Source organism: Carya illinoinensis, chromosome 13 (assembly GCF_018687715.1).
Source record: "Carya illinoinensis cultivar Pawnee chromosome 13, C.illinoinensisPawnee_v1, whole genome shotgun sequence".
Taxonomy (NCBI): domain Eukaryota; kingdom Viridiplantae; phylum Streptophyta; class Magnoliopsida; order Fagales; family Juglandaceae; genus Carya; species Carya illinoinensis.
This window is the reverse complement of record NC_056764.1, coordinates 28704560-28729845: the sequence shown is the minus strand read 5'-3', so window position 1 is coordinate 28729845 and position 25286 is coordinate 28704560. Positions and strand designations below refer to the sequence as shown.

General features: G+C 33.5%; 1 protein-coding gene across 1 annotated transcript; it reads right to left on the bottom strand.

Annotated features, from left to right (window-relative positions):
• Positions 1-12292: 12292 nt before the first annotated feature.
• On the bottom strand, positions 12293-21987 carry LOC122292865 (4-diphosphocytidyl-2-C-methyl-D-erythritol kinase, chloroplastic). The gene is made up of 11 exons (XM_043101407.1): positions 21364-21987; positions 21157-21252; positions 21001-21069; positions 20682-20786; positions 20545-20601; positions 20217-20417; positions 19541-19633; positions 19318-19417; positions 18951-19050; positions 14387-14472; positions 12293-12633 (listed from the first exon to the last, which is right to left on the bottom strand). The coding sequence occupies exons 1-11, from the start codon at positions 21541-21543 to the stop codon at positions 12533-12535; spliced, it is 1188 nt and encodes a 395-aa protein (XP_042957341.1). The 5' UTR covers positions 21544-21987; the 3' UTR covers positions 12293-12532.
• Positions 21988-25286: the final 3299 nt, after the last annotated feature.

The window sequence follows — 25286 nt, the reverse complement described above, 5'->3', positions numbered from 1 at the left end:
TCTTAATTATTGCAAATTTAATAATAATTTTTATCATTTTTTGTTCACACATAATTTGTAAAAACTTTCCATTTTATTTAGAAATAATGTAAATGATAGAGTGATTAGTAAATAAAATAATTTTTTGTTATTTGCTTTCAAACGAACACTTAATTATAAGAATTCACACAATTTTTTTTCTTAAGAAGTTAAAGATTAATTGAAAAAACATTTTATTTCTTTTTTCTATATTTTTAATTCTCAATACAATTTTTATATTTTTTAATTTTTAATACAATTTTATGTAAAATTGATATATTAAATGAAAAAAATTTAGAATTTATTTATATCATCTTTTTTTTATTGTTAGAATATTTTTTTTATGTATGTTTTTTTTACAGATTTGTGCTGTTACTTTTATTTGACTATTCATCAATCTGGTTGGTATCAATTCGCTGTGCCCACATTGTTCCTCTGTTTGTGCTCCACTTTCTGGTATGTTTATTTCTATCTCATTTGAAAAAATATTATTTAATTTTTTTATGATCATCTAAGTGTACTTATAATTAGGATAAATTAATGATATTACATCATTGTTACGTGAATATTTGTTTTTTTCATTATATTTATTTCTTTTCATACATTTGTTTTATTCTAAGATTTGTTATCTTGTTTGATCCATTTAATATGATATGTGAGAAATTATTTCGAATTAATTATTTTCTTATTTTATTTGTAGTATAAATGTTTATGATATTTCTTATGCATATATATTGCCATATGTATATATCTATTCACATCTTTGATATATTTTCAAATTTTTTTTAGATTATGCTCCAAAATCGACACAGAATTTAAAATTTTTCATAGCTTTATACCAACTGGTAAGACAATATTATTAAATACAAAAATATAATTAAACATTATTAACACAATTTCTTTTTTATTTTATCTAACTTCTTTTATGAATAAATCCAGAAGAGAGTGAAAACAATCCACCAAGAAAAAATTGGTATAGTACCCAATCAAACGAAAAAAAAAAAAGATACGTCGAAAAAAAAAGAGAGATATGCTGAGTTGAAAAATCTTCTACATAATAAAATGCGAAGGCAAAGACAGTTTCAGAATGTTCTCTCTCTTTCTTCAAACAACAATGAAGGGATTTGTATAAGAAAGATTGGATCGCTTTCAAATATCAACTTCTTTGAAATTAGCATTCATAACAATACCTCAACTTCAGTATTGACCAATTAGGTTTATTCATAACTATTTCTTACTAAAAAAGATATTTCCTTCAATTCCTTTGTCATTCTATTTAATAAATATTAAAAAATACTTTTATAGGTTAATTATTTAAATGAAGATGAATTCAATTTTGAAAGAACGTCAACTTTCAATTTAGTTAATGTACAAACTAACACATTTTTTCGTTAATTTTTACATCAATATTTAATATTTTATCTTTAATAATTTTATTTTTTATTTTTTTAATATAGGAAAACGACAAAGAAGATCTCCTTGTTTTAGATAAATATTACACACTACAATTCTTGAACCAAATTATTTACCATTGGTACCGTCATGTAAATATTGTGGAGCAAAAAAATTTTATCATGAACCAAACGGTTTTTGTTGTGCTGATGGAACCATATCGTTAGCTTTTAGTCAAGTTCCTAATGAATTTTATCAGTTATTTACTTCTAATTCAAACGAATCTGAAAATTTTCGTACATATGTGCGCACATATAATAATAAATTTGCCTTCACATCATTTGGAGTTAACTTTGATACAAATTTATGTAAAAGAAACAGAGGAATTTATACATTTAGAGTTCAAGGATAAATCTATCATTACATTAATGATTTAATTCCTGAAGATGGATGTCCTTCGTACTTGCAACTATACTTCTATGATACTGAACATGAATTAGAAAATCATGTTAATGATGCAGAAAGATTAGATGTTTCCATTATTAGTCAATTAATAGCTATACTCAGAGTTAATCCATATAGTCGTTTTTTTCGAAGTTTGAGCAACATTCCAAATCTCAAAAATCATGTAATTCACATAAGATCAGACGTTGGATTAGATCAACGTGTTTATAATACCCCATCAGTATCACAAGTTGCAGCTATTTGGACTCAATCTGACAATTATGCAGAAGAAAAAAATCGAAATATTATTGTTTTTAGTCATACAGGTCAAAATCATATTGTTCAATATTATTTTGGTTGTTATGATCCACTTCAATATCCATTATTATTTCCTCTTGATGATTCTGGTTGGCATGAAGGAATCGAAAAAATAAAAAAAAGAACAATATTACTAAACAATCAAATATCAACACTAAATGATCTACACAAATCAAATAATGCAGAGGAACTATTTCGAACTGAAGAAGAAGGTAATAATAATTTTAAGGGTTAAATAGACTTTATCTCCTCCAACAATTACTTAATTCACAATGTACCCTTAAAATTATTGATTGCATCAAAGTATCCCCTCTTACTTTCAAAACGTTCCAATCGAACAAAAATGTCATCCATGTGCTTTTCACGTGTATCTCCTTTAATGTAAAGACAAAATTACCCTTCACTTCATCAACAACGTTGTCGTTTGCATTTCCCTCGAAGACAAAAGGGGTTGGTTGGTCTATTTTCCTATTTTTTTCATCTCCAAAAAAACTGATCTTTTCACATTATCTTCAAATCTTTCCCATACATCTTGCAAGTACAACGAAAGCAGGTGCAGTGTGCACGTGCATGATTGCAAGCTACTGTCGATAGCAAATCTGAGGGATGAAAGAGAGAAAAGAGATGTAAAGAGAGAGGTTATCCGTGCGAGGGAAGAGATAGGGGCTACAGGCCTCGGGCTTGGGGAGGAGGAACGACTTGGTGGTGGGAGTGATGAGCAAACAGAAAGGTAGAGATCAGCATGAAGGAGAATTTCTCATTGACGGAAATAAATGCGATGGAGTCTCGGGCTGGACATAGCGCAACTAAGTGATGGCGAAGAAGCACTAAGGAAGAAACGTCGAGTGGTCTCCATCGAGGGCAATGGCTTGTTGGGCAAGTTTGGCTTACGATGAAGTTTCTCGACCGCGAGGGGTGTGGAGGACAGTAAGCAGCTTGTGGCCTTAACGAGGTTGTGATTGTCGAATTACGGTGGGCTTGCTGGCGGTGGCAAATCAAGGAAGAGAGAGAGAGAGAGAGAGAGAGAGAGAGAGAGAGAGAGAGAGAGAGAGAGAGAGAGAGAGAGAGAGAGAGAGAGAGATGAAGTCTGAAGCCGTAAGGATGAGAAAGAGGGGCTGAGATAAAAAATGTGAAAAGAGGCTGAAACGAGCGTTGAAGGCATAAGAATGGTTTTATATCCATGTCGTCACCATCGGCAAACTTCAAGTCACAGTCCATGGAACATCATGCACAATAACTTAACCAGTCCCACTTTCAGGACACATCTTCACCATTGTACATGATTTTTGGATATTAACGAAACCAATGAATTAAGCAGCATTTTTAGTAACGATGGGGCGGTACGTACACATGAGAGTCGAAATGAAAAGCTCGGAAGACCAAAAATATGAAATCAAAATGGGATTGCAGTTACTATAGTTTGGGAAAGAGGGATGGAGCATATGCCAAAATAAACTAACAAACAAACCACCGATACGGCTTCAGTGAATCAGTATTCTTGAATATCCATCTCAATCGTACCCTTCAAGCGACGGAAGTGGAAATGAATATCATCGGCATGCTCTCTTTCCGCTTCGGGCATTAATTCCTGTCGTACCACTCACGTACACGTAGGCTTTCATTTGAGTATAGCCTCTCTCTCTCTCTCTCTCTCTCTCTCTCTCTCTCTCTCTGAATCAGTAAAATTACCAAATCTCACTGTCCGTTTTAGTTTTCAGGCGTATCATCACATCACATCACATCTTGTAATCCCCCACTCCCTCTCTCTCTTCTCTCATTTCTCTCACTTTCTCGACTCTGAAACTTCCCCGAGAAACAAGCACCGGAACTGCCGTAATTCTTTCATCTCTCAAAGGTGAGGAAACGACGTTTACTTGGAGATGAAAATGACGCTCTCTTTTTTTATTTTTTTTGTCGATTTTATCTTATTCTTCATTTTTGGTACATTTCCAATGAATAGTATTAGAGTGTAACGAAGAGCATTTAAACCTATTATTATTATATCTATATCTGGTCTTCTAGCAATGGATGGCACGGCATTAGGATTCGAATCTTGACCTTAAAACACAAACAAATTAAAATATGTGAGCTCCATTTATTTCACTTTGATACGGAAAACCGACATATCAAAAAATCACAAAGCAACTACGGGACAGAGTGGAATATCGCAATCGATACCTGTGTAGCAAATGGAGTATCTGAACCGTCTTGAGTCCAGCCATAAGGTTTAATATCCAACTGTCCCTAGCTTGCAGCCTCGAAGATACCAAGAAGTTTCCTATTGTTGTAATTGAATAAGAAAAGCGGCAACCAATGCTCACATTCTTTACATACGAGAAATGTGGACGTGGTAATCCTATTCAAGAATTTGAATAATTCTATATAAGTATGAATCGAATAGTATGCGCAAAGAACTTGCTACAAAGACACATCCTCACCATTTTACATAATTTTCGGATATTAACGAAACTAATAAATGAAGTAGTATTTTTGTCTTTATATTGAAGAAGATGCATGTAAAAAGCACGTGGATAACATTGAAGGAGATTGGGATGTTTTGAAGGTAAGAGGAGGCACTTTAATGCAATCAATAGTTTTGAAGACATATTGTGAACTAAATGATAGTTGGAGGGGGTAAACTATATTTAACTCTAATTTTAATTCTTCTAATTTCTTCATCTTAAACTTTTATATGTTTATATTTCTAAATTTTCTTCCATGATTTTTGTAGTTTTGAAGAAGAAGAATAAACAACCAACAATTTCATGTCATGAATATTATTGTTTCAAATTACAAATAAGACAACATAACAAATCAATTTTATTATTATCTGGTCGTTTATTACAACAATTTGTTGTTGACATGTATACTAAAATTGAAACATCAAGATTAAATTATTTTTGTTCAAAACAACAAGAAATTAGATCAGATATATGTCAAGATATTGTTGATAGTATTTCAATTGGAGAAATTAATGCCTTCAAAATTGGAAGACAAATTATCTTACCTTCATCTTTTATTGGAGGTTCAAGAGATATGCGCAAGAGATATATGGAAGCAATGATATTAGTTCAACGTTTTGGCAAACCTGATATTTTCTTAACTATGACATGTAATCCAAGTTGGAAAGAAATTTTAGATGAATTGAAACCACACGAAGAAATTCAAAATTGTCCTGATTTAATTGCACGAATATTTAAAGCAAAATTAGAAGATTTAAAAAATGAATTATTTAAACGAGAAATTTTGGTAAAGTTGCAGCATATGTTTACACAATCGAACATCAGAAAAGAGGCTTACCACATGTTCATTTCTTAATAATACTACAAAAAGATTGGCGAATTTATGCACCTGAATCTTTCGATGAAATTGTTTCAGTAGAAATACTTGATAAAACAAAAAATGTACACTTATATAAAACTGTTGTTAAACATATGATGCATGGTTCTTACGGAATATTAAATCCAACTAATATATGTATGAAAAAAAATAGAATTTGCAAAAATCAATATCCCAAAAAATTTACATCTAATATAACTGTTGGAATTGATTGTTTTCCATTATACAAACGTTCTAATGACGGAACAATTGGGAAAGTTAGAGGACAAAATTTAGATAATCGTTGGGTTGTACCGTATAATTCACATCTTCTTTCAAAATTTAATTGTCATACAAATGTTGAAATTTGTTCTACAATTAAAGGTGTCAAATATTTATATAAATATATTTACAAAGGACATGATCGTATCGCTTTTAATTTAATCAACGACGAAAATAACCAACAAATTGATGAAATTGAACAATTTCAATCAGGTAGATAGATTACACCACCTGAATCTACATGGAGAATATATGGTTTTGCACTTAACTAAATGTATCCATCAGTTTATAGTTTACATCTGCACCTTGAAAATCAACATCTAGTAGCTTTTCATGCACATGAAAACTTAAACAACATTTTAAATTCAGATTTGTCAACAAAATCAATATTAACTAAATTCTTTTTAACAAATCAAATTGATCAGAATGCACGCAATTTATTGTACAGAGAATTTCCTGAAAAATTTGTTTGGAATCAACAATATAAAATTTGGACTCCAAGAAGAAAAGGAAATGTTATAGGCCGAATTGTTAGTGCAAATCCAATTGAAAGTGAAAGATATTACTTGCGAATATTATTGAACCACATTAGAGGGGCAAAATCATTTGAAGATTTAAAAACAGTTAATGGTATTGTTGTGCTCACATTTCGTGAAGCAGCTAATTTACATGGTCAGTTGAACAAAGATAATAGTTTAGAAGAATGTTTAGAAGAAGTTTGTTTATACCAAATGCCAAATAGTTTAAGACGTCGTTTTACAACAATTTTAGTATATTGTAATGCTACAAATCCAAAAGAACTTTGGAAACGATTTGAAAAGAAATGTCTGCAGATTTTTATTTAACAAATATAACAGCAGAAAATATTAAAAAAATGATACTACAAAACATCTCTTTTACGCTTGAATCAATGAGAAAGAATATAAATATGCATCATCTTGCTCCAATTGATATATTCTCTGACGATGAAGAATTTAGACATCAAGAAATTGATGATGAATTAACTGTTACAATTCCACAAGAAGATCTGCTTGCATCAAATAATTTAACTTCTGAACAAAAACACGCATATGAATTAATTCTCGAAACTTTACTTCTCAACAAACCTGCTGCATTTTTCATTGATGGTCCTGCTGGCATTAGAAAAACATTTCTATACAAAATACTTCTTGCTGAAATTAGATCAAAACATATGATAGCACTTGCAATTGCATCATCTGGTGTTGTTGCATCAATTTTACCTAGAGGCCGAACAACACATTCATGCTTTAAAATTCCATTAAATAAAAAAAAAATAGTACATGCAATGTTAGCAAACAAGGAAATCTTGCTAAATTATTGCGTCTTGCAAAATTAATTATATAGGACGAAGCACCTATGTCTAGAAAATATTTTATAGAGGCAGTGGATAAGATGTTATAAGATATAAATGATACAAACGTTCCTTTCGGTGGAAAAGTTATTGTTTTTGGTGGAGATTTTCGTCAAGTATTACCTGTAATTCGGAAAAGCACAAAAGAAAAACAAATTCATGCAAGCTTAGCCCGTTCTCATTTATGGTCTTCTTTAATCAAAATTAAATTAACAGAAAATATGAGATCTAGATTGGATCCTGATTTTTGTCATTATTTAATTGAAGTTGGTAATGGTAATGAACCAATTACTGTTAATGATATGATTAAAATTTCAACAGAAATGCTTATTCAATATAACAATGATGCTGAATCTTTAAATTGTTTATTAGAAGCTATTTTTGAAGACATATCAAATTATTTAAACAATTTAATTGAAATGACAAATAGAGCTATATTAACACCAAAAAATCACTCAGTTGATGAAATAAATGCCATAATCATTGAAAAATTTCCTGGTGATATGATGCGATATTATAGTTTCGATGAAACTATTGATAAATCTGAACAAGGTGTAATGGAAGATTTTTTAAACACTTTAACGCCAAATGAATTGCCACCACATGAATTATTGCGAAAAAAAATTGTCCCATCATGTTACTTAAAAATATAAATCTTTCAGAAGGTTTATGCAATGACACACGATTGATTTGTTGTAATTTTAATCGTAATGTTATTGATGCAAAAATTTCAGTTGGTCATCACAAAAGGAAAAGAGTTTTTATATCTAGAATTCCATTCTTACCAGATATAAATGAAAATAATGGTTTTCCATTTAAACAAACACAATTTCCCATCAAATTAAGTTTTGCAATGACAATAAATAAATCACAAGAACAAATATTAAATTCTGTCGGAATATATTTACCTGAATCAGTATTTTCTCATGGACAATTATATGTAACATTATCAAGAGCGAAAACTGCCAATTCAGTAAAAATTCTTATAAGGCCAACTACAATTGATAACTATGAAAAATATTGTATATAAAGATTTTTTAAAAATAACAAACTCATTATAATGCTATATAAATAGTCATATTTAATATTTTCTTTGGTCTGCTCAGCTGATTTTTTCAAATATTGTTATCATTTATACATTCTATTATTTTTTTAATTATATTAGACAGTTTATAATATATATAGTAATACTTCTATCTTTTAATTTGTAAACACAGCAAATATGCGAATCGTTTATATATCAATCAAAGAGATTACTCTAGCTACCAAAAACTGGAAAGTAAAAATGCTCGTTGTAGAAAAATCTCCAAAAAGGATTCCACGAAACTCAATAACAAAATATCAGAACCTCACATTGATAGATCCTCAGGTATGAATCATTTTGTATTTATTATATTTTATACATTTCAATCTACAAACATATTTTCTTATTGTATTTATTATATTGTATTTACTATTAATATATAAATATTTATTTCTTTAAATTCAATTGATTAATTCTTCAATTTCTTTTTTATAGGGAAATTGTTTACAAGCAGTAATATTTAGTAAATATATCGATCTGCGCGATGATACATTGCAGGTTTTTCAATCTTATTATATAGGCAATGCATATGTAAAAGCAATAGATCTAAGACACCAAATCAAATCGCATGAATATTAATGGATCATCAATTCAAAGACAATTATTGAAAATGTTGAATATGACGAACCAATGCTAAGGCTCCGGAGTACAATATCATCCCTTTTAATGAGCTTGATGCTTATAAAGATACTGATTCTGAAATAGGTAATGATTATATAAATAATGATTATATGTATTTATATACTTTCGTTTCATTACGAACTAACAAAAAATATTTTGTTGAAATAGAGATTTTAGCTATTGCAATCCAAATGATGCCACCCAGAGAAGTCAACATTGTTAATGGAAAGACAACAGTTCAAGATATACAACTAATTGATGAGAGGTTTAAGCATATCTCTAATTACATTTATAGCATTTTTTATTTAACATATTATAATAATATTATTATTACAAACTTAACTCTATTTCTAATTTGTATAGCCTGAAGCCTTTAAGTTTAACAATGTGAGCTCGATTTGTTGATGACGAATGTCAACAAATTTCAAACATCATTGCAACAAAACCAATAATTCTCGGAATGCGAATTAAAGTTGGTTTTTGTAATGGTACCTTTCATTCAAAATAATACTTTTGTTGATTATTTATCATGTATTTATATATTTGCTAACACATATTTATAATACAGGTCTATCTTTATCATCACAACCGACGAACATGTTTACCATCGATCATCTTTTAGCAGCTGCGGTTTCGTTATGTACATGGTAAATTATCTTTTTAAAATAATTATTTCAATAATTAATTTTATAAAATCTAAATTATTTATTGTTTTATTCATTATGAAATAATATTGTATAATTTTAACATATATTATTGTTTTTTTATTACGAACATCGCTTTAATTATAAATGTAACTTTTTTTTATTACATATACTTTAATTATTAATATAATTTTTTAGGGCAACCCAAAATGATGCATGACTAGAAGAAATCATTGCCAAGGGTTTCAATACATCAACAGGATCGAGTTCAAGCAATGCCATGCAGACGATAACAAAAATTTCTGAAATTTCTGAAATTATAGATTTTATAGAGGCAATGAAGGTATAGCTTTCTTTTTTAAAACTAAATTATTTCTTTCTATTTAAATTCACTTTATTGCTACATTCATACTAGAAATTTATTTTTTCATTTTTAATGCAGAAATCGACATTTACAATTAAAGCAAAATTTTTATTGCTCTACTTGCATCAGCCGTTCTACTATATGTCCTATGTCAACTGCAATAAAGCGACTGGATATAATTATAATGAAAACTTCTTGTGTTACAATTGCAAAAATATGAGCATCGGACAACCACGGTAAAAATTTTATTTCAACAGTTTAAATTATCATTTTTTACATTATAAATATAAAATAATAATTATAAAAATTATGCAATAATAATATTCTCATTAATTATAGTTCTCGAGCATATTTGGAAATAGAAAAAGACACAGGATGCATAGCAGTTGTTGCCTTTGGATTGGTGGCAGAAGAAATTATGAATTCGACAGCAGTTGATCTATTAGAGCACACAAGCAAGGTAAAAAATCTCTTTATAAATTTATTAAAAAAAACCTATTACATTATGTTCTATATTTTTTCATTATTACAGGAACACCTACCATATTTAGCAAACATTGCAAGTGCACTTTTAGAAAAAGAATGGATTATACACTTGCGCGCAGAGATGAATCAATATGGACAGTTACGACAGAACAAGCTCAATGTTCTCTCTGTTGAATCTATAAATTAAGCTACACTATAGATACTCTAAATCTTTTTTTGTTAAATGAGACACTATCTTGTATAATTATATGTATAACTATCTTGTCAAATGAGACACTATATGTATAATTATAGACTTAAATGAGACACTATTTTGTATATAAACTTTAAGTTTACTTCTTTACTTTTGAACTTTGTTATAATTATATACATAAATAGGATACTAACTTGTATGTAAAAAAATTTGTAGTTACGTCTGGTTTTGATATTACATTGTTCTGGAGATTTAGAAGTTTAGAATTGTTTACTCACAATGTATTTTGTGTGGTTATTTTCTAACTTGTATTTTACTTTTCCAATGGTCTAACTTTGTTTTTACAAATATTTAATTTAACTTTCTTTGGTTGGTTCCTAAAGAATTCAAGAAATAGACAAGGGGGCAAAGTTTTTAAATCTTGTGAGCTATGTTTTATGATATGTCGCGTTTATTTCTTTCTGATTTTGAAATTTATTCTAACTTTTCAAATGATGATTTATTGGTTTATCTTTTGCTTTGTTTAAATTTTTTTTGAGAGATTATTCATTGTGTTCACCTAAGTTCAAAACTTGTGGAGATGACCCTTAATTATAAACTAATTGCTAAATGTTTATCATACTAAAATTGAGGATTTACTTAAATTCATTTATAATTTTTTGGTCCAACAAAAATTCTTATATTTCTTTTTATTAATATTTATTTTATCAACATAGTGTGAAAGCTTATACAATTTTTTATTTTCGTCATTTTCTTTGATTAACAGCCAAATTTATGCCCGCCACCAGGCAAACGTCCGAAGGACGTTGCGTTTCCTAGTATATATATATATATGAAATTTTATAACTTTGTAAGAGTAAAATTCTGATTTTTTGCTAATATCTTTGTAAGAGTATGATTCTCTATTCTCTTTAAATATTAAAAATATTCTTATTATAAATAGAGAGATAAAACTATAAAAAAATATAATTAATATAAAATTATTTGAATTTATATGATTTGAACAAACTTTACACAAGTTGTATTATTTAATAATCGATAATAAGTTTGTATCCACGATAACTCCTTTAATAAATGAATCGAGTTGAACTCAAATTTAACTAAACTAATCTCAAAGTTGCTTGTCAATTAGTATTTACGTAAACTTAAAGCAGATCATATATTAAGCTTATAGAAATGTTTAGTTGAAAAGAGACTTCACAAAAATAAAACTAAGAATTGATGCATTGGCTCCTAGATATGACTTTAGATCTATTTTCTAGTCTAAAGAGCTTGACAACTTGATATAACACAACAAATTATGTTAGTTTGTGAGTTTTGTTTTTTTATAAATGTAATACTTCTCTTAGAAAATAATCGAGTCACTCTCGGAATATGAATGGTGCAAGACTTCATCCTATTCTAAAATCATGCATTAATATTAGTACTGTTGGGGCTCTGATTAGAGATGAACTTTTAACATAAAATACTCGTGCTTTCACCCTTATTGAAAAGTGATATCAATCTTTGTGCTCTCCACCACATCAAAGATATAAGAGCAAAGCTTCATGCTATTGAAGAGACTGAACACCACGAGTTTCTCTCGTCTCTCGATATAGCATGGGCACTCCCTAGCACAACTTGAGGAAACCCAAGGATAAGGGGTTCATCACTAGTTTCTAATTGGGAGGAAGGGGTGCAACAAGAGAGTCAAGCATGAAAATTTCAAGATGCTGTTTCCTCATCACTTTGGCAACAATCCAATGACGTGGGTTAATTGTGTGAAGCAATTCCTTGACTTCTAAGGAATAATCGATTATCAAAAAGTGGGTTTCGCATCTTTTCACCTCCCAAGTATGGTCTCTCCTAAACAGAAAGTGCTTATTTTTATTGTCACTTGAATTTTCTGCTGCTATGTGTACATATCTTTGGTATGCATCACATTAGGATGTAGGAAACACAAATTAAAGTTCTTCATCCTAAAATGATAAAAACTATTTTAGCTTAATAGGGATGATTACTCATTAGACTCGGAGGAATTGGATGCTGATGTACTAGCACTTGTTGAAGCAGGTTCTCTGTACCATTGATCTACTTCGCGAATGAGAAAGTTGGCCTCTGCATTTAAAAATAATTCAATGGTAAGATATCATCTTAAGCAAACTTATAGATAATTGAAAGGGAGGGAGAGCAGTAGCCTATTGGTTCATTTTGTTAGGAATAAAATCATTTTAACACAAAAAAACATTGGAAAATTGCATATAGTATCTAAGCCTTAAGGTGTTTGTCAAAGTTATTGAACATTGCACATATATTAAAATTTCCCCTTCACATCTTTCCTTGAGAAATAAAATAAGACCTCTTAAAATATTGCAATGGCAGGGATCCAAGTCTATGGCAAAATATTGCTATGCAGAAATATATAACATGCAATGTGAATACGAACTAATTTATGATGAATAAAAAATATTTTTTTATATGTAGTATATACTGTTAATTTTTAGTAATGAAAGATACTTCACCAAAGGTCTATGCAGAAAAACCTTTTGTATTTTTATTCTTCCGAGGTGTGGAAATACTCTAACAAGGAAGTCTTGCAAAATATCACCACATGCAAATTGGATTGAAAAACCACAATAATTGATGACTCCAAACAAAATGTGTAGAAAATATCCATGGGGAATAATAAATGCATATTCACTTGAGTGCGCACAAAGAATGACTTTTACTAATCATAGTTGAAGAGAAAATTTGCTTTTACTAATCATAGTCGGGATATGTTGCACTTTGGAATCAGAATTGCAGCTGGTGATAAGTTGGATGAAAGGATGTGTTGGGGTGCCTTGGTCAGTAAAGGATTTTTGGGCTAGAATCTTACAGATGTTCGCACTCTTGATGTTAACTTGGTTCATACCTTCAGAGAGGCTAACTAAGTCTCTTGATGGCTAAGGACAAAGCAAAAGGGGTCTCTTGTGAATGCTTTACCTACAAGTCTGTTCCAAGAGAGGTTAGGGAGTTGTTGGCTGTGGATTGTACAGGGTTCCATCACTATGCTGCAGAAGAGAGGTGAAATTGGTTCACTGTCTATAGTTGTCATATGTAAGAGCTTGTACATTGTTGCAGCTATTCTTGTTTTTTAGTTTAGTTGGATAGTGTTCGGATTTTTGTCACCTTGTTTTCTTTTCTTTTCTTTTTTATTATTATCTTGTTGCCACCAAATGTAACCACAGTAGTCCTCCGTCATAAGTGAGGGTATTAATAAAAATAATGGGTAGACATAGGTCGCATCCATAGTTATAATCTGGATCAGTGCATCACCAATTGGAAGTTTCCATTTTGGTTCGAAACACATACATAATGGAGATCTTGGGATAAACAAACTCATATCTCACTGGATTTTAAATAAAATCTAGAGTAAAATACACCAAGATGATATAAAATATAAAATGTTTTCAACTTTTTGTCACCTTTCATGACAGTATACGTTAATAAAGCATTTACATCTTAGTTAAAGATCTATTTAAATGGAAAGTGGATGGAAAGACCAAATCAGAGCAGTGGGGAAACACGAGGGTGCAACTAGAAAATACAGAAACCCCCTCGGTTCTCAATAGATAGCCATCAAATCACATGGGATTTAGCGCATTGTATCCTAAAATTTACCCCATTTCATGCCAAAAACAGCAGAAATAATTCAGCCCAACTCAACCATCTAAGAGGAATCCTATAATTAGTACGTTCCCAAGGATTTTGAAATGAACATTTCTACTTGTTTCAAATTTCATTAATGTTAGGAATTGGCTTAGGACTTCAAAGACATGTATGAGACAAATAAATGATAAGCTACGCGGCATAACTATCTGAGACTTACCTGACAAAAACACATCACGGTAGTCCTCATCATCATATATAAATTGGGGAGGATCTGGGGAACCAATTCCAACAATGGTGCTTCCACTGCATCAAGTACATTGAGAATATTAAAATGTGTTTATGATGGTAAAGAAGATGAAAAACTACATGTCAACATCTGTTATATGGAAGACTTAAAATAATTGAGATGGTTATCTTCTTTCATTGCGTGCATATCCATAGGAGCAAGCACAAACATAGCAAATAAATTAAGAATTTTTAATAGATAATCCAATGCTACAACTGATTATGAATACAATTTAACTGAAATAACTGACTTTCAGAGATGTTGTGTCGTGTTGATGGGGCTGTACATTGGAATGTTAATTTCACTAGAAATGCACAGGATTGGGAACTTGATGAGATTGCAGGTTTTTTGTATTCTGTAAAGATGGATGCAAATGGGAGAGATCGGTTGATGTGGAAACACTCGGGGAGCAATAAATTTTCTGTTAAGTCATTTTATAAAGGTGTTGTCTGCTCAACAGCATTTTTTTTTCCCCCGTGGAAGAGCATTTGGAAGGTTTGTGTGCCGTCTAAAGTTGCATTTTTTTACTTGCTGCACTAGGGAAGATTTTGACGATTGATAATTTGAGAAAGTGTGGTATAATTATTATGGAATGGTGTTTCATGTGTAAAAGGGATGGTGAATCAATTGATCATCTTTTTCTTCATTGTGAGGTGGCTAGGGAGTTATGGATTGGTATTCTTGGTAGAGTTGGGCTAAGTTGGGTTATGCCTAAGAGGGTGGTGGAGGTTTTAGCCTGCTGGAACATAAATCATAATAGCTCTCAATTGGATGCGGCTTGGAGGATGATACCATTATGCTTATTGTGGTGTGTATGGACAGAAAGGAAAGATAGATGTTTTAACAACAGGGAAAGAGCAGCGGGAGATATCTGGAATTTCTGTCTTGTCTTTTTCAGTGGTTTTCTGCTATTGTATTAAAGGGAGAGAGTGTTCATGAGTTTTTGTTTTCTTTTCAGCTTTCTAGAATGTAATTAGGTGTCTCATGTTGTATACTTCCTGTGTACATGGGCTCCGCCTAGTTTCATTCGTTTCAATAAAGTTTATTACTTATAAAAATCTATATATATATATATATATATATATTCAGTGAATAGCTCACTTTGCCATTTGGAAAAACCAGAATAGGAGGAATGATTATGGTTTCTATGGGCTTCCTGGTTCTGTTTGCTGGAAAACTGAATCATAACCTCTTTCTATAGAGAAGAGAAACATTATCACTGGAAAGATTTTTTGAGAAGGAAGTAATGCTAAAGTATGCAGGGAAAAGAGAGGGGATAGAGCTCAAATATAGATGGGGGATCACCATGGCCTTTTGCAAACAATGTTGGACGGTTCTGCTGGGAGATGTTATGGCTTTATTTATAGAATTTCATGATAACCACAGGCTTGAGAAGTCTCTAAATGCTTCCCTTATCATGTTGGTGCCTAAGAAGTGTTTTATTTTTTTATATGAGTAATGATACTGAATTTCATTAAAAGGGCTAAGGGGTGCTACCCAATTACATTGGAAGTACACATAGGTTAGAAACCATTCCTACAAAGATTTGAGCGTAAAGATCTTTAGATCTTTAGCCCTGGTAGTGTTCTCTCTGGTTAGGTTGTGAGATGAGAATTTTTAGTTTTAGATGAAAGTTTAAAATATTATTTTTTAATATTATTATTGTTTTGGAATTTGAAAAAGTTGAATTGTTTATTATATTTTGTGTGAGAATTTGAAAAACTTGTAATGATGAGATGATATGATATGAGAATTTTGTGTTTGAACTTAGTTACCAAACCTAACCTCAGTGTCTTCCAAATTGCAAGCATTGTGTTTATTCCAAATACACTCTGTTAAGCTTATCGGAGCCATCTTCCATACATAATTGCCTCCCCGCCTACCTCCCCAAACTGCCAATAACTCCACCACCCTTGGTGCATCACCCACTAAATCTCTAGGAGGTGAAAAGCCAATGCCCACAAACCCCTAGTTACATTACCATGAAGCAATTGATGGTTGATAGTTTTCCCACTGTTCTTGCACATGGAACACCAATCTATGACCCAGAAGACGCCTCGTCCTTAAGTTTTCCATAGTCAAGATGTTACATGGGCTACCGTCCATATAGAGAAAGCCACCCTAGATGGGGGGACTAATTCCACCAAATGCTTTTTAAAGGAAAAGAACGCTCAGCAGTGGGATGCAATATCTGCCACAAAAATCCAATCTCAAACTTTTTTTCCTTTTTGAATGAATCCAACCTGATTGATCCTCGCAGTTTTTCTTCACACTGAATGAATACAGGAAGTCAAGCAGTGAAAAATACCACTTCCACTACCCAATCCTGTTACTGGTCAGGTAAAGGTTACACTCCAATGTTGACTGCCATTATTGACTCAGTACATATAAGCCACCAATGGCTAACACCTCCCTACAAGAAGATACTCAGAATAGTTCTGGGTAGATTCTTTTAAGGTTTGATATCCACACCATAAATCATGCCAGAAATGAATTCTAGACCCGTTGCCCAACTCATATCTAGCTGACCTAGAGAATTCTCCCAATTCTCAACAAACTTTTTTCCATACACCCACTCTAAATCTCCCATTAACCACATTGGGCACCATCCACCCCCATACTCATACATAATTTCCACCATCAATTGCCACATGCCTCCCCTTTGTTGCAATATTACAACCATTTGCCTAGCAATGCTCAAGCTTCCATTCACCAACAAGGACAAAAAGTGCTCTTTGAGACTCAGTAAATGGCAACAGTAACTCTTAACTGTCCTGGGGAAGCAAGATTCCTAGTTGCACAGTACTTTAGTAGTGCACATTTATAAATTACTGGTGAAGATTTTTGCAAGTATATTGGAGGTAGTGTTGGGAAAATCTATTTCACAATTCTCTGAATGCTTTTGTGGAGGGGAGATAGATCTTGGATTCAGTTCTTGTTGAGAATGAGTGTTAGGATTGTTGACTCAAAAGTAGTAAGTACTTTGGGAATGCCCAATTTATTTATTGGATATAAATGGGTTTCAAAGAAAGATGTAGTTGTATTATTTCACGCATTGTGGCAGTGTAGTTTCATTTTTGGTTAATACTAGAACACACTAGCTGGTCAGTGGGGGTAAGAGAGTGTTCCATTGGTGTTCAGTCTCAGTGCAACCTTGCTTGATCAACAAGGGATAAAAATGTCCCCATCAATAAAGTGAGGGCTCTGTTTCTTTTCTTTTTCCTCTTTTTCCAAAAGCTCTAAGGGATGGAGGAAAGGGGATACATTATCTCCATGATTGTCTATTCTTGTAATGCAAACCCTCAGTGAACGCTTTCTAGAGTAGTTGAGGGTAATCTTTTTAATCTGGTTTTTCAGTTTAGGGATGGATCTAGACAAACTTTTATCTCTCATCTACTTTTTGAGGATAGTGGAATAAATTTTAGTGATGCTAACCTAGAACATCTCCTTTACACTGCATCTGTTTTGAGTTAATATCTAGCTTGAAAGTGAACTTGGAAAGAGTGAGAATATTCTAGTGGGAAAAATTGAAGATGTTTTGGTGCCAGTGGGTGTTTTATGTTGTTAAGCGTGTTCTCTGCCTACACAATATGCTGGTATGACTTTGGCATCTTCATAAAACAAGTGTGTTGTGGAATCCAATTATGGAGAAAATGGATGACCTTTAATGGGGTGGAATAAGTTGTACTTGTCAAAGGATGGTAGGCTTACTCTTAAAGGGTACTTTCTCCAGTCTGCCAGTGTGCCAAATTATTCTTTATTCAGTCTGCCGGTGTGCCAAAGTTATATCTCCACTCGTTTTGAACAGATTGCTGAAGTTTCAGTGTAGTAATCTATGGGGTGGGATGGTCGATGAGTTCAATTTTAATACTCTCCTTTCTAGAATGAGTATTTTTGGGGAGACAAAATTAAGTACTTTGACAAAAGATTTACTTGAAAAATGGTTATGGTATTTCAGAGAGGAGGTGGAGATTCACCTTTTGAGAAAATTTAGCTTCTAAATATTGGGAAGTTTGGGGCCATTTGATGAAGGAATTGATTTGAGGTACCCAGAGATGTAGTCTCTGGAGAATTTCAGGCAAGTTTGGAGGAGTTCGCAGGTTGTTTTAGTTTTGTGGTTGGGGTGAGTAGGTGAGCTTTTGGCTTGATTTTATGGCATGAGGATTATGCCTTGAAAGAGTTGTTCCTCTATGGATGATGGGGCAACCTATTCAAGATAATCTCAGGTTTGTACAAGCTTTCCATGATTTTGTACAATCAAGCAAATGACAGTGTCAGGATAAAATAAAAGGAGCAGTTTGACTTCAGTGCCTCAATATATCTAATTTATCTGAATATCAATCTTATATAAGTACAAACAGAACAAATTTATGCCAAACACAGATACACACAATACCTACATATATAAATATACATATACATATACATATACATATATTCTTGAACTTGGGCTAAATTCCAAAGTGGAAATGAAGATTTAAATACTTGTACCAACCTCCCAGACATAAAAACAGCATCATATTGTCCACGACTAGCTGCACATACACGCTGTTTTAATCTTCTTAGAGATGGCAGAACCTCAAATGCAGGAAGTTCTGCGAAGAAAATACTTATTAAACAAAAAGAAAAAGAAAAAAAAAACAAAGAATATCTAAAGAAAACAACCCTATACTACCGGGATCGATTCCAAATGTCTAGGATATGAGCGCAAATAAATGGTCCCTAAACGAGCCAAATTAGAAGCCTAACCTGAACTTACCCAAATGAGAAAAGAAGGAAAGTTGAATAAAGTACAAAGAAAATATAAAGGAAAACAAAAACAAAGGAAAAAAGGAGAGAAAATAACAGAAGCTCAAACATACCCAAGTCATTTATGCAAACATCCTGAGATATTCCATTCATTGAGATCTTCTCCAGCAATGTTAAAGGATCAACCTTCCTGGTTTGATCCAACCGAAGGCGCTGAGAAAAATCATGGTTTTCTCAGAAAAGAAAAGTCAAGGCTTTTCTCAGAAAAAATCAACTGTATAAAACAAGCGCCAAAAAGAAAAAAAAAATTGATGATTATCTCCAAATGTGCACTACCTTGTAAACTTCAGCTGTAGAACATGCCTGCTGGGGTTTTATGAGAACCATTGGAATGTCCAAAGGTACTGGTGGTGGTATATTCTTAACAACCTGGAAAAGTCAGAGCAAAATTCTTGTGGGAACTCTAGCAGACTATGAACTTCATATCCAAGCAATTCCAGGACTAAAATATACAACTTTCAGTTTCTTTTCTATGTGTTGGTGTGCATGTGATTGGGGGGAAGGATAGATATCAGAGGGTACATTGTTGTGGAAAATGCCAGACCAATAACTGAAGGTATCCAGGCTCATTTGTTGGAAAAATAAAAGTCAACTTTCCATTTCTGTACATGACAAAATCAGCTGACCATCACTGGTACTTAAAGATCAATGCATACATAGCAAGAGTAGAATAGTGTGATCAACAAGAACAATATTAAGTCTCAAGAAAGGTTCTCACAATGACAAAATCTGCCTTTAATAACTATTTGATATTAGGACATGCATTCATCATGCATCGAAAGAACTTGTAACTGTCTGGTATCAAATGGGTTAAAGTTATGGTAATACTGCCAGTCCTCTATCTACAATCGACTTCAACACAAAAAGTGCTAACAGAACTTTATAGGAATAAGAAATAAAAAATAACTGATCTCTGAACTGCAAAATGAATTTTTGTAAAACAAAGACATACCTCGCCTCGACCAGTACAATAGGCTGCTCCCTGGGAGAAAAAGAAGGGAACATCGGAACCAATCTCACTTGACCATTCTTGGAGTTCCTTCTCAGTTGCAAGAGAACCATTAAACTGATTTGCTGCCCACAATGCAGTAGCAGCATTGCTACTTCCACCACCAAGTCCTGCCCCAGTAGGCACTCTTTTGTCAAGATGAATCTGCCCACAATTTTTGAATTGGAAAGTTGAAATTATTCAACTTCATTTACTAGTATCATGTATGTAATATTTGGAAATTATTCAGAAACATAGCCAAAAAAATAAAATCACCAAAAACGTTTCACACCCAAAAGAAGTTTTCACTGCCGGTCTTCTTCCTGTAAAGGTTAAGCGCCTTTATAATCTGCCAAAACAAGGTTTCCAATATTCATAAGATTTAGAAGAAGAGAATCTTATAAGAAGAACAGTAGGTTTATGCCTCACCAAATTTCTTTCATCAAGGGGAACCCCAGACACATTAGCTGACAAACGATCTTTACTTTTTGATGGAGACAAAGAGAACTTAATTATATCCCCCAAACTTATAACCTGGGCGAAAAGGGAACAAGATATGACTTTTGTGGAATACCCAGAAGATAAAGCTGTGACAAACTCAAGTGAACCCATACACATTAGTTTGCAGGAAAACTTGAACGTAAAATAAACATTGTATTATCTGGAGATAGCATTCAATCATCCAATAGTTTTAACTTGAATAAACTTTGACACTTAATAAGAAAAAATCCAACTGCACTGAACTTACATGAAATAGCGATGCCAAATCATGAAAACCATCTTCCCTCTTGTTTGTTATTCTAAGAAAAACATTAACCTGTACCACATAGGCTACCAAATTCAACATATAATTGAGAAACCAAAATGATACAAACGTCAACTAAAAGCAATAGAATGTGATTACCTTGCAAGGGGAGAACAAAGTCATCCTTGACAGGGGAGCATCCCTGTCCACTTCATCCGCCAACTTGTTTAATCTTTCTTCAGGACTATATACTATCTAATTATTCCCACCAACCAACTCCAAATTAAAAACCTCAAAAATTCAACAAGCAGAGAAAATACAGAAACTAGAACTGAAAGCGTGATAAGAAGAGAATCAACGAGCAACCTCTAGTCGTCTTCTGGCAGTGTTTGAATCAGAAACCATGGCTTTAACCCTTTGGAACTGAGAATTTGAGTGAAGAGAAGAGGACCCATATGGCCCAAATGAAGATTGATGGCTCTTTCTAAAGGAATTGTAAGAAGGGAGGAAGACATGGGGAGCAACGAGGAAATGAGTGGAAGCCATGAATGGGGGCAGGTGAGGCAACTCTATTTGCAGTCCCAATTTAAGTGCACGGAAAAGCTCGAGTAATTTGCTGATAGATGTCAGTACCTATATAATAAGTATGCAATTTGAACAAGAAATGGAATCAATCTCTTTCGTCGTAACGGATTTTTCTATTCTTTCTTGATCCACTTCACCCCCGTCTCTGTGGTGATGGCTCGCTCTTGTATGCAAGCATTTTGAGGCTAAAGTGGGCTTCGGCTGTCCTATTGAGACTGCGCTTTAAATGACGTGAATCATGTGATACTGTCTGTTCTGGAAAGAAAAATGATAGAGATATCATCCCTTTTTAGCGAATTCTTTTACCGAATACCAAATGACGTGGCAGAGGCGACCCTTCTTCCTAATCCCTCTCCCCCATTCCTCCTCCTCTGTTCTTCAATACGCAAAGCACTAATTTGAAAACAAAGGCACCATCCTTGAAGCCGAACCAAGTGTTATGAAGCCCATAAGACATTGGGCCAAGGCTGTGTAGTGACTTGATCATAGTTCGGCCTGGTAGAGTTTTTACTTAAACCCTGCGTGTAGGACTTGGCTTGAAGAAGGAACATCAGAGCAAAAGGGTGGTGCAGAATGCGGCATTTTTACCTTATGTTCTAGAAGATAGTTGTTACTCTAAGTCTTTAGTATTCTAGTATTTTATCCTACTAATGTCGTTACCATTTTCCATGTGTAGTGAAGTAATTAGCTGTGTTAGTTATTTTCTGCAGAGTATGTGGGGGGAAGAGGGGGAGGCATGGGGGTTTCATTGAAATTGCTTGTGAGAATCTATTTTCTTGGAGGATGGGTGTGCCTCAAACTATACCCATTCTATCAATACAATTTCCTTTAGAGTTATTCACTGTTCTTAGTAATTTCTTATACAAAATTTTCAAGTCTATTACAATTGGCATCAGCAACACCGGTCCTTGATGGCAGAAGGTACCAGATCCGAGTATCAGGAGCTTGTTCAATGCCAGGATGCCCAAGAGGAAAGGATGCAAGCCATGAGAGAGGATATTGCCCAGCTTACTGACATGGTTCAAACCTTGGTAAATAATCAAGCTCAAGTAATTCAGAGGGAACCCAACTTTAACCAGGACATGGAGCTTTAGAACTTTTGCAGGGACTTCCAAAGGAGGGGTGGGACTGGATTTTCCTCATTTCGAGGGGGACAACCAAGCAAGTTGGGTCTTTAAAGCCTCTCACTATTTTGATTACCATTAAACACCACCTGCATAAAAAGATTGTTAATAGCATCATATTACATGGAATGGGAAGCATTAATATGGTACCAAGATGCAACAGAGAGAGGTCAATTTAATAGTTGGGAAACATTTACTAAGGCCTTACAGGTTCGATTTGGACCAACGACCTATAATGACCCAATGAAAAGCACTTACAAGGTTGAAACAACTTACTATTGTGGTTGCCTATAAGGCTCAATTCGAAGCACTTCCAAACAGACTTAGGGTTCTCTCAGAGACACACAAGCAAAGTTGTTTTTTGAGTTGCTTGAAGGATGAAATTTGAGTTCCCATCTCGATGTTGAACCCGATTAGCTTGAGTGCTGCCTTTAGCTTGGCCAAAATACAAGAAGGGTGCTTGGCTAGTGCAAAGAAATCTATTAAAGGCTGGGTGGATAAGAATAGTGGCCAATCTAGTTCTAATTCGAGCCTTGGGTCTCATTATACTAAAGCACCATGGCATGGACATAAGATGTTTCACCCAGGGAGACAAATCTCTTCAGCACAGATGGATAAGAAGAGAAAGAGAGGGTTGTTCTACCATTGTGATGAGAAATGGAATCCTTCTCATGTTGCAAGTCTCCTAAAATTTATTTACTCCAAGAGAGTGATGAAGGAATGGAGGATAAGGTGGAACAAATTTATTTTGATTCACAAGATCGGGAGGACACCCAACCAGCTACTAAGACTGAAAATAAGCTAGAGATTTCATTTAATGCAATCACTAATACCCCCAACCCCAAAACCATAAGGCTACGTGGCAGGATAGGAGATAAAATGGTGATTATTTTAGTAGATTTAGGAAGCACCCACAACTTCCTGGACCATTCCATTGCAAAAAAGGCTAAACTCTCGGTAGAATCAACAAGGAGACTAACTGTTAAAGTGGCAAATAGAGTCGCGGTGAGTAGTGAGGGTTACTATTAGAAGGTAGCTACAAAATTGCAAGGTTCTCAGTTCTCTGTTCCTTTTTATTTGTTGATTTGGAGGGGTGTGATGCTGCATTAGGGGTTTGTTGAAACCTTGGGAACTATTACTTAGGAATTCTCCAAGTTGTTTATGGGTTTTACATGGGAAGGGAGAAAGGTTGAGTTCATGGGCATGAAACTGGGACCATCCTCATTTGGGGAAGGCAGAAAAATAATGTTAAACAGTATGAACAACAATAAAGGTGTTTTGCTTCAACTCTGTACTATGGAAAATCGACCACAACTAGACAATGAATTAAACCCACCTCTTAACTGTAAAATAAGCCTATTGTTACAGCAATTTAAAGGGGTATTTGAAGAACCTGTGGGATTACTCGCTAAGAGAGCTCAAGACCACAAAATAGTGCTCAATGAAGGAACCTCTTCTATATCAACAAGGCCTTATAGATACTCGTTTTATCAAAAGACAAAAATTGAGAAGATTATGACTGAGTTGTTAAAATCTGGGGTGATTAGGCCTAGCTTTAGCCCATTCTTCTCACTTGTTTATTAGTTCGAAAGACGGATGTAATTTGGCTCCTATGTGTGGACTATAGGGCCCTAAATCAGGAGATAGTCAATGATAAATTTTCCATTCTAATCATTGATGAATTGTTGGGTGAACTATATGGTTCATTTGTGTTCTCAAAATTGGATTTGAGGTCCGGATGCCACCAAATCAGGATGGTTCCTGAGGATGTCCCTAAGACGACCTTCCACACCCACAAGGGCCATTATGAGTTTTTGATTATGCTTTTTGAGCTTACCAATGCACCATTGACATTCCAAGGATTGATGAATGAAATTTTTTAGCCATTTTTAGAAAGTTTGTTCTGAGTTTTTTATATGATATCTTGGTGTATAGCCGCAACTTAGAGGACCATTTAACCCACCTTAAACAGGTCCTGGAAGTCTTATCTAATAACCAATTATATGCTAAAATGTCAAAGTGTATATTTGGGCTAAATGAGGTGAAATACTTGGGGCATGTAGTGTTGGAGGAAGGGGTGAAGGCTGACCCAACAAGGTGGCATCAATGATGGATTGGCCTATTCCAACCAATTTAAAAGCCTTGATGGGATTTTTGGGGTTAATAGGCTACTACAAAAAATTCATAAGGAACTATAGCCTTATAGCTTCTTCCCTAACAACTCTCTTTAAAGAAAAATGCGTTTACTTGGAACCAAGAAGTTACTAAGGTATTTCAGCAACTAAAAAGAGCAATTTCTCAGCCCCCCATTTTTGAAACTTCCTGATTTTATACAAACATTCACAATAGAATGTGATGCTAGTGGGTGTGGTGTAGGGGCAGCCTTTATGCATGGTGGACAACCCATATCTTATTTCAGCAAGGCCTTAAAAGAGAAAGCGTTGGCACTATCTACCTACAAGAGGGAGTTGTTATCACTAGTGACAGTTGTACAAAGTGGATGCCCTATTTATTGGACCAATCCTTTATTGTAAAAACAAACCAATAGACACTAAAATTCTTGTTCGAACAAAAGGTGGG

Bases quoted from the DNA above. Each gene is read 5' to 3' on its own strand.
- LOC122292865 (XM_043101407.1), bottom strand. From the start codon at position 21,543: ATGGCTTCCACTCATTTCCTCGTTGCTCCCCATGTCTTCCTCCCTTCT. The intron at 20,418-20,544 runs GTGTGAAACGTT...AATTGTGGGCAG, and splicing joins GCAGTGAAAACTTCTTTTGG to ATTCATCTTGACAAAAGAGT. The intron at 19,418-19,540 runs GTAGTGCACATT...GATTTTTCTCAG, and splicing joins CTACAGCTGAAGTTTACAAG to CGCCTTCGGTTGGATCAAAC.